At 37.4% G+C, this 10,809-nt stretch overlaps 1 protein-coding gene across 1 annotated transcript; it reads right to left on the bottom strand.

The window, feature by feature from the left end:
• Positions 1-9,342: 9,342 nt before the first annotated feature.
• Positions 9,343-10,809, bottom strand: LOC130547324 (transcription factor 21). The gene is made up of 2 exons (XM_057323186.1): positions 10,435-10,809; positions 9,343-9,435 (listed from the first exon to the last, which is right to left on the bottom strand). Exons 1-2 carry the CDS (start codon positions 10,807-10,809, stop codon positions 9,352-9,354), a joined length of 459 nt encoding a protein of 152 aa, XP_057179169.1. The 3' UTR covers positions 9,343-9,351.

Genomic DNA, 10,809 nt, shown 5'->3' with positions numbered 1-10,809 from the left:
TCCAAAGAATTAAAGTAAAGCTAGGTCAAGCCCTTGTTGTCAAAAAACCCTGTCAATGAAGCAGCTATGGAAGAAAAATGTGTTCTTATGGCTTAAAGCAATCTCTCTCTCTTTGTCATGCATGGCCTTGCCGGTCCTCTCTGGATTAGCCCGGCGCAGGTTCTGAGGGAGCCTCGGTCCTTGCTGTTTGCCTCTTTGCGCTAGTTGCTGAGCAAACAGTCAGCCCTCATCTCAACTCACTCATCCCCAGCCTGAGCTTTGATCTGTTGGCCCTTGAAGACCCCTAAGAGCCCCTGAGGTCCCGAAGCAGGGAGGAGGTCAGGGGCCTCTGTCCATCCTGCCCTTGACACCACGGTTACACGCATTACGCCATACAAACAACACCACAGCTACTGTTAAAACACACTCCCAGCATCACATTCTTACAAACTCACGTACACACTCACCATTTGAACGTACACAGATTAAAACACATATATGGACACCTTCTCGCTCACACCCCAGAATTTGACTGATTTGTAGTAATCCAGGTGCTTTGCTGATGAAGATGGATGACTTTGGTTGACACCAATGATTCATGGTCGACTCACAGATGGGGTTCACTGTGAATAATAGCCCAATGTAATCTACATATGACAATATATTCCAGTGGCCTCAGGTAGAGGTAAGAGCCCTGCAGGGACAAAATAATGTTGTGGCTAGGAATTGTCAGTAAATTCCTCTGGTCAGATTACTGCTCATACCACAAAGACAATACGAGGAAGAGACTGTGGGGTAAATGATACTGGTCAGGCTAATCTGGTTGTGTGGCACTATTAGTCCATCCAAAAGGAAAATGTTTCGTACTTTTATATACCTACAGAAAATTCTGTTAAAAATGTTTTATACCTAAAATGCAGTTTAACATTTATAAATCAGTTTAGTTTCCCCAATGAAAGCTGATGGTATTGTAGGTACTTTATGAAATCTTTAAAACCATCATGAAGGTTAACTCTAAGATTATTGTTTTTTATTGAACGCTGTTTCTACATTATTGTAATTTAATTTCTCCAGCGAAGTAATCCTTGTAACATGAGTGACAAATTCATTAAATATTACCATTTCTAATAAGGTGTCAATTATGTCTCACAAAACACACAACACTGACCAGACCAAAATGCAGACATTAGGCCATCAGATTATTTAAAATCATTCCCAAATGTCGGAGCCCTTGGCTGTGACAGTGCTCCAGACATGTGGCGCGGTTGCGCTTCGGGTCACCCGGCTCGTGGTCCGATCCTGCCCCCGCCTCCATGATATTTCAAAACCTTTACTTAGGAAATGGAAAAAATATTTTTTTAATAATTATACACTGTCATCAAGTTTGTAATACATTTCATTGTTTGTTTTTTTTTCTATGAAAAAAATGAAATATAATATAAATCACAAAATATGGGAATACAAGATTTCTACCTAACAGTGACAATATAGTTTAAAAAAATTATTATAAAAAATGTTGTATTAAAAAATTACTCAAACTTTTACTGTAAATTTCAGAAAAGTGCTATACTGTATGCCAGCAAATTCTAATAAAATTCATTAAAATTATTAAAAAGTAACCACTTTACATTATTTTTTAAAAACCTTAAGGAACAGTTCATCCAAAAATAGAAATTCTGTCATTTAAATTTCTTTGTTCTGAACACAAAGAAATATATTTGTGAAGAAGGATTGTAAGCAAACAGTTCTTGGCCACCATTGACTACCATGGTGGGAAAAATTACAAGGGTAGTCAAAAGTGCCCCAGAACAGTTTGCTTTCCTACATTCTTCAAAATATCTTTTGTGTGAATTTTTTCCTGCTATGGTAGTAAATGTTTGTTTTTGGGAGAACCTTTTTCTTTAATGCTTTTGATGCTGTTAACTCATTTAAATCTTATGACTAAAAATCAATGTCACCATACTTTTGACTGACCCCATTGACCATCAGCTGAATTCTCACACAGGTAGAAATCACACACACATCAATGGCCCATCCACACTGACAGGCTCCTTACCTGCCCACACGCAGACACGCTCTCACGCACGCTGTCATGAGAACACTCACTCACCCACAGTGACATACTCAGACATCAGCCATGCTCTTTTGAAGTCAGTATAATTAACAGGCCATCCGATACACTATCAGCCCAAGAGGCTCCTGGTCTCAGAAGCACGTAGCAGATCCATCAGTGGTTGCTAACTGGCTGCGCTGTCAACAGTCCCAAGCACACCCATTGTGACTCTTCCATGCCCCAAAGACCTCCAGAAGGACATGGGGTTACACCATCACCCTCAGGCCCTCCGCATGTACACACACATACGCAGATGTACAACGCACCTCACACAGTTTATCAGGTATAAAGTCTGCATATAGTCTGTAGCCTGTGATGAGTTATTCATGGACATGTGTGAATAAAAGATGATGGCCTGCAAACTGGTGCATGTCACACAAATGTTAATGAGCTAAAGTAAAGGAGACAAAGGGTACAGCTGATGACTCACAATATGCATAATGGAGAACAATGACTGTCAAGACTGACCTCAATGATATAGACTGTGTATCCGGTCTCAGTTTTAAAAATAGTGACAGATAAAAGATGGGTAGAGCAATTGTTTAAATGCAGGGAAAACATTAATCCAACATTAATACTACGACAATTTATACTAGCTTTTTTTAGAGAAGGTGAGTTGTGTTTGCCTGTTGCTACAGTATGTGGCTAGGTTACTATGGCATTGCATTGCCAGGTGGTTGCAAGTCAAAAAATGATGTGAATTGTATAACATCAACCTCCTCAACATGCCACATGGTTTAAGGTGCCACTCTGGTCCATAGCCCAATAGTGCAGGATGATTTTCTCATCGACCCATAAAAAAGTCACATTTGAGATTAATATCATCAATAGTTCTCCTAGACATCAATGAAATTGAATGGAGAGCAAACGAAAACTTTAAGAAACTTTTGAAACTTTGAAACTTTTGATCCTGTGTCTCAGATGTTTCTCCTTAGAAAAATAACCAGAAATCTCAAAATGTCTCCATTAGAAATTCAAAGGAGATCTCAAAAATGTTTTCAATATAAACACAAACATTTCTCATCAAATGCACCCAAACCAGATAATTTTATCTATGAAACCTACGTACGTTTTAAAGTTCCAGTCTATTTCAATTTTAGGGGAAACATCTGAAACTAAGTTGATACTTAAATAAAACACAACTGAGAACTCCATCCAATTTTCTAAGCTATGAAAGAGCAACCCCTGAGCAGTATGTTTTTCCTCTGGGGAAGTTTAATGAGGTTTTTTATCCAATCCTGTTGTATTTGAGACATATTCTTGCCAATGGTTTTCCTGACAGTTCCTTAATATTGAAATTTTTATTTTGGCTTTAGTACTCATTTTAAGATTACAATCATAGCTTTTTAATACATTATTGTTTAGTATAATGGTGAAAACTGCCAATTGTTTGACCATTCAAAGAAAAGGAAATGAATCATTATAATTCATTGGTAAAACACAATCTTCTTGGACGACACATTTTACCTGATATCCGTGAAATCTTTCTGATGCGGTCAGTAAAAGTTCACCACGGAGAAACACATGACGCTGAATTTGCCTTGTTTAGACAATTCTATCAAAACCTATGACATTATTTGTTCTTTTCAAGTCGTAGCTCATTTTTTGCTTGTCAAAGTAAGAGTGATGATTAAAGGAAAATACTTAAATTTGCTTTAGTTCTTTAAAAACGGTTGGCTGAAATCGGCTGTAAGGATGTGTGGTTTTATTAGAGAGGAGACCTGTGCCATTAAAAATAAAAAATATATATGAGGAGTTTAGTTCCAAAATGAGATACTCTATTTCTTTATTGTGCATTCCAATTAATATCAATCAAACTGCAGTTGGTTTGTTTTGAATCAAGCCATAATAACTAAAAAAATGCAGCTAACTAACACAATAAAACACATTAAAACATGATAACATAATAAAAAACATGATTTTTGATTTTTTGTTATCTCATTTTGGAATCAAACTCTTCATATGCTCTTTTCTTGTCTGACCATTATGTTCCCATCTTCACAAATGTACACAGTGTAAAAAGGTTATAATTTTGTGAGTGTAAATCTTACTTTTGTGGGTTACCAGAATGACTAAATGACTACTAAGTAACCAGTGACTAGAAAGGTGCCAGGAAGATCATTTGTTTGATGTGGTGGACACAGCCAAAGGCTACGGCTCTGAGCAAGGAAAGAGAGTTTAATCCTCATTCACAGGTGTGTCATACCTTTTGTAACATCTCTGAAGTTCACAACGGACTTTGAGACAAAAGCCAAAACTCCATGTGCCCATTGTAGCCTGAAGAACAATATAGGGACTGTGACTTACTAATCCCTGTGGAGCGCTGACAGCTCCAGCCTAAAGCCACACTAGGTCTCATCTTTGCTCTGAGCAGCGTCTGTTAACCAAAGCGATGGGAACCGGGAGTATTTATAGTTGCCAGAACTTCGCCAAAAGGGGTGAACCGAAAGCCATTGTGGGAGAAAAAATATTATCCCCATTGTCAACCTGTGGCCGTCATTATAGCGTCATTTGATGGATGGGGAAGTTTATGTCTGGAGGGGAAATGGCTCATTGCATGAAAGCTTTTCAAGCAGCCCAGAGATATTCGAAATGAAACTGGCCCATAAAGAAGAGAGAGAGAATGTCATGAATAACTGTTAGTTTTTTATAAAGCTTTCTGTCAAGGTTGATAACTTACCTCACCCATCCTGGACATACCTGTGCCTTATAAAAGACTGAAAAATATATTTTGGACCGAGTTCTGTTCCAGCTGGGAAATCCAGATGGTTGTGTTGACTTGTGTTGTGTTTTGGAATATGGTAAAGCTGATCTAGTTATTATGCCACCACTGTAAAAAAAAGCTGTAATTTTACAGTTATTTTTTACAGATTTTCCACGTAAAAAGTTTAAAAAAAAGAATTTTACTGTTTTTTACACATTTTTTTTGTACAGAAAAAGACCGAAAATTTACAAGAAAAACAGGGGAAATGTTATTTTACAAGGAAAACTAGTTATTTTACAGTTTATTTCTGGCACCCCAGCATATTTTTTACAATATTTCTTTTTACAGTTTATTTTTTAAATACGGTCAAAAGCTATAAAATTACAGAATAAGACAACACATTTACAAGAAAAATGGGGAAAACTATTTTATTTATATCCTTATATCCTATAATTTTACAGGAAAAAATATGTATTTTATGGTACATTTCTGTTTTTCCAGTTTACAGAAAATGTCTGGGTTTCGGAATTTTATTTACAGTGGCATGTCTAAAAAAACAGCTTGACCATATCACTGCTGTCCTTCTGAAACCTCATATCTCCGTATTGTATGATTTTTATTTTTTGCCATAAATCATTATTATTAGTCACCCTTTATGTTTGTCACTGGGTTTTGCAAACATCTAACCAATAAAACGTATTAAAAAGTGCTCGCGCAGTATTTAATCATTTAAAAAGCACAGTGTTTTTTCCATTTCCTGAAAAACAGCTAATTGTGATTTTTTTGTACTTTTTAAGATAACAAAAAGGTTTCATCTACAAATGAATGAATTCATACAGATTCATAGGAATGAATAAAATCAATACGAATTCCCCTGAGATCAGGCTGAAAAACCAGCTAGAAATCAGCTATCATCTTCCACAACACAAGCTGGACTTTCTATCGGGTGAACTGGTTTTGTTCGTGTGTAGCGCAAGTCGTTTTATTTGTACCATCTCCGTGTTGTGACAACGGACACCAAGTTTTTCACAGGTGACACTATTCTGAAACACACCTTACCCCTGGAGACCAACAAAATGTGTGCCGTTGTAAAGAACAATGGCCTTTGGGAGCTCACCTAAACCTTTTTGTTTGGTCGACAATGACAGTGGCTCCCACCCTATTCACCTAAACAGCATCAGGGAGAGACACAAACACATGCCCTGGAAGAAAATATCAGTGTCAGTAAAATCAGGACACTGACTGAAAATAATCACAAGTCGCTCCTCAAACATACTGTCGAAAAAAAGGAGGACTGAGAGAGGCAAAAGAATCGATAGGAAGTTGTGGTGAAATGTTTTCTTGTCAAAGCTAAATCTCATCACCTCCTCTCCCAGTTTGACCTTCCTCATCCAGACACAAAGAGGCTTCATTCTCTGGAGAGACAGAGCGCCTCGCTCTTGTGTGGAAACTCTATCACCTGTCTAAAGGAAAACTGTGTCATCCCCCCACCTCCCCGGCATAACAGGATGTCTCCAGCCAAGCAGATCACACACCCTGTAATATTCACAGTGACCTTCAGAGCGCCACCAAACTTTCTCACGTTTCTCCTGCACTACCAAACTAACACTAAACCTGCATTATGGATCTAATTGTGGATGGCATCTTCAAGGGCAACATTTTATGTACAGAAAATGTTATTATAACCTCTGGTTTTGTTATGATCTATGCAGAGAATTGCTAGCTATCCATGTTTAGCCATATGTTTATTTTACAAATTGGGCTGATTTTTTCATGAACGGTACCAAGATAAAACGTACAAGATGTGAGATGAAATGACCTACAGAAAACAAAACAGATGTTAAACTGATAATGAAAGTTTAACTTTCTTTCCACATTGCTGTTGAGTGAATGAATATTAGATAACAAATAATCTCCGAATGTCTTTCAGAACCTCAAAGACTGTTCTCTGAATCTTGGCACGCCGCGAGTATGCAGTTAGTGCTTTTGGTTAAACTACAAAGAAAGCCTTCGTGAACGGCGATGTTAGCTTTGGAACTGCAATTCCTTCCTGTTCATGGAAAGTTTGTCTCTGAAATGTGTTTTGGTCCACAAAAATCTGAACTTCCTTATGGGTTAATGCCCCAAAACACAGCTCCATATGAATGAAAATGTGTTCCACCTGAAAAAGGGAAGGTTAAACACAGAGTATTTCAAGAATTTAATTAATGTATTAGACATTTTGCTCTCAGTACAAACACACACACGCGTTTACTGAAATAACTTTTCATTCTTCAGTGTAAATTAGAAAAACATTATGGTTAAAAAAAGCCCTGGCAGAGTGTTGACGGAAACGAGATTCGAGTTTTATAGTGAACCAATACTGACCTCTGCTGGTCAAGTAAGAAACTGCTAAAGTATGACATACGTTTTGTTTGATCTGAAATGAAATTACACTGCACAACAAACTGTATTTCTGTTCTTGTTTTTTTTATATATATATATTGTTTTTCCTTCAGTTTCCATATTTTATTACTGATTACGATGTCCACCTTTATAAATCAAAGCAAATCGGAGATATCACGTTTCCTTCCAAAATGTGAAGGCATGTTGAACTTGGCAGTGACTCTGTCTACATATTCGATTAGTTAAGCCATTAAAAGAAAAAATAGGCCTACATGTTGTATCAACTTGGACAGAGCACTCTATCACCACTAGATGGAACTATTTGTTTTTGATGTGAAGACATGGCGAGTCTAAAAAAGGTTAAATTGCGTGTGTGATGCTGTAAATTACGCTCTATTATTCTTATTCTATTACTCTCCACAGTAGTTTATGAAGTCATGATTTCAGCACTCAGATCACCTTTCCATCGCTTTTATCACAGCAGTGGTCCAGAACGTGAGAGCCGTTTGTGTCCTTGCCTGAAAAAGAGCTTCATCTCCTGTGAGACTTTCTCAAGGGACTGGTTTAGTGCGCTGGGAAACTAATGACTGGACAGCTGCAATCCTCAGCAAACGCGATGAAAACCGGCCTAGTCCTACATCTTCAACACTGCGCACATTCTTATTCAAGTGCAGCAACGTGCACATGGTCGTTTTTATCTTGGTCACAAGCTCTCACAGTTTGAAGTCTGTTACTGTATTACAGCGATGTTGGTACCTTATAGTTTATATTTACATTACTCATCACGTAAATTTATTTGAAACTAGGGCTGGGTTTTGAGACCATTTTGGCGATTCGATTCGATTTATATGGTTTTAATTCGATTCGATTCTATATCGACATTAGATCAGTATTTCATTTAATATTTTAGTTTTGCAGACATGGAATCCATATTTAAATATATAGGCTGATAACTGACCCCCCACCTCAGCTACATTTATGAAATACACATTCACGTTAATAGTAGCCTATAGCCCACACAATTGTTTTGAATTACTTTTGCTTTGAGTAACCAAATACTGTAAAAATAAAAACATTGTAAGTGTGCAACAGTGAAATCATGAACAGCTAGAAATTCACGAACAACTTGAAACATATTTAAGAAATAAAACAGATTTCATTATTCAACTTGAATAATGGCGCCATCGTCTGGAGGAGAGGCGAAACGAGACGTGCATTAAAGGGGTCATATGGCGGAAGTACGTGTTTTTCTGTGGTTTTGGTGTGTTATAAGTTGCCCATGCATGTATTAGACACGTAAAATTGCACAAATGAAAGTGTGGGAACAAAAGATGCATTCTATCTAAAAGCGAATGCTCAACCAGACCTGACTGAAACACCTCGTGTAACCACACCCCGGCGAATCTACGTAACTTCGTAACATGATTTGACTAAGACCGCCCAAATCTACGCATAGTTAAGGTGGGTGTAATTGTAAATCTCATTGTATCGCCTGTCAGTTCAATTGCTTTGGACCCTGATGTTCCGAATATGGTAAGAAGCGTTACATTTCCGTGAAATGCTTGCAGTATTTGACCAATCACTATGCACTGGTGAACTGGCCAATCATAGCACACCTTGTTTTTCAGAGCCATGAGCTTTGTAAAAAATCAGCGCGTTTCAGAGAGGCGGGGCAAAGAGGAGATACAAACATGCACGGTATGTGGAAAATACAGCGTTTTTTAAGCTTTAAATGGTGTATACACATTGCGTTACATCTAAAACAAACAATAATATTCGTTTTAGCCGTGCAAAATGACTCCTTTAATATTCGATTCGGTGATTTCCCGAATCGATATTGTTTCCTTAAATTGAAGATAGATTAAAATAGAAGAATCAATATTTTTTACCCAGCCCTATTTGACACAGTTAAGCGAATTTGTTTGGCTGTTTGAATACTAGTAACTGCAGCCTTAAGACGGTTTCAGCGGCATTATTATAATAACGGCATGTTATGTGGCCCAAACTTAACTGCCGGTAGACCTCTAAAATCTAAAATCATTGCTATGTTGTACAGTTGTACATTCTGAATACAGTCTGTACTGTGTAATGTCCATTCATGTAAGTTCAAAGGAAGTGCATGAGACCGTGAAATGTGGAGAGGGATAAAAGACAGAGAGGTGCCAGATGTTTATGCTGTAGCTCCACATAGTCTGATCGCTGCTGAAATGTCTTTAGTGTCCTCTGATCGAGCAGAGACCACAAAAGGCCACGTCTGTGGGAAAAGAATAAAAAACACAAATACATAAATGCCACGAAACACATTGATTTAAAAAAATGTGAAAGAATTGTATTGAATGTGTCGTCTTAGGCCTACAGTTTGTGTAATTCATGCATGTTTCACATGCAGTATTAAATATTCAATATATGATATTGAATAATATATTGTCATTATATAATAATAATATATAGGTCACAGCTTTCCTGTTGCTCAGTGGTTAGAACATGGTGCTAGCAATGCCAAGGTCATGGGTTCGATCCCAGGGGATTGCACATAGTCAGCAACAAATGTATAGTATGCAATGTAAGTCGCTTTGGATAAAAGCGTCTGACATATGCATAAATGTAAATGATATTTTAACATGTTTGTGTAATATGATACATCAAATCATGCCATGATAAATAACCTATCCTAAAAACAAGATATTGCCATGGTACTTACAGTACAGTACAAGCATTTCATCCTTAAAGGGATGAAATCCTTAGTTTTCCATCATATTTATTTATTGCTTTAAAGTTTTTATGCACTCTTAAAAAAGGTTCTTGAATGATTCTATGCAGGGACCATGTTTTATATACTAGCATATTGATTTCGTAAATGCTTTTTTAAAGGGATACTCCACCCAAAAATGAAAATTCTGTCATCATTTACTCAACCTCAAACCTGTATGATTTTCTTTCTTCTGCAGAACACAAAAAAACTCAGTTTAAAGAATGTTGGTAAGCAAACAACCCCATAGACTTTCATTGTATGGACACGTTTTTCAAAAGATCTTCTTTTGGGTTTCACAGAAGAAAGAATCACATACAGATTTTGAACCACAGGAGGATGAATAAATGATGACAGAATTTTCAGTTTGTGGAGGAAAACCCTTTTAAGGCTATACTGTTTAATAGATCTGTCTTATATAAGTCATAAATAAACATTATTTCTGAACAAACTTTAGGATGGGTATAAAGTCCTCAAAAAAACTCGGACAACACTCACTCATACCAAATTTACAGGATGCACAAAGCCATTGTCATATCTGTCGTCTTGTAAAAGCTGTCTGAGGTGAGATATATAGCTGGATGCCAGACGCAGCGTGTCCAGTTTTGACAGTTTGGTGTCTGCAGGAACCCACGGCAGGCTGGTCTTCAGTCGTGAGAAAGCCTTGCTCAAAACTCTCATCCTCGCCCTTTCTCTGGCATTAGCAGCGTTTCTTTGAGATTTCCTGCCATCCTTTGCCCTCTTCTCTTGTTGCTTCTTATTGCTGGTTTTTCCTTTCAGATTGTCATCCATGCTGAACTCATCTTCAGAGTCTTGTAGAGAACGAGTGATTGACAGCTCCTGGAGGTCTTCAGTATCACTCAAGGAACCGGTGGACAT

The sequence above is a fragment of the Triplophysa rosa genome, linkage group LG23, assembly GCF_024868665.1.
Source record: "Triplophysa rosa linkage group LG23, Trosa_1v2, whole genome shotgun sequence".
Classification (NCBI taxonomy): Eukaryota; Metazoa; Chordata; class Actinopteri; order Cypriniformes; family Nemacheilidae; genus Triplophysa; species Triplophysa rosa.
Note: the sequence above shows the minus strand (reverse complement) of the source record. Positions and strands in the feature narration are given on the sequence as shown.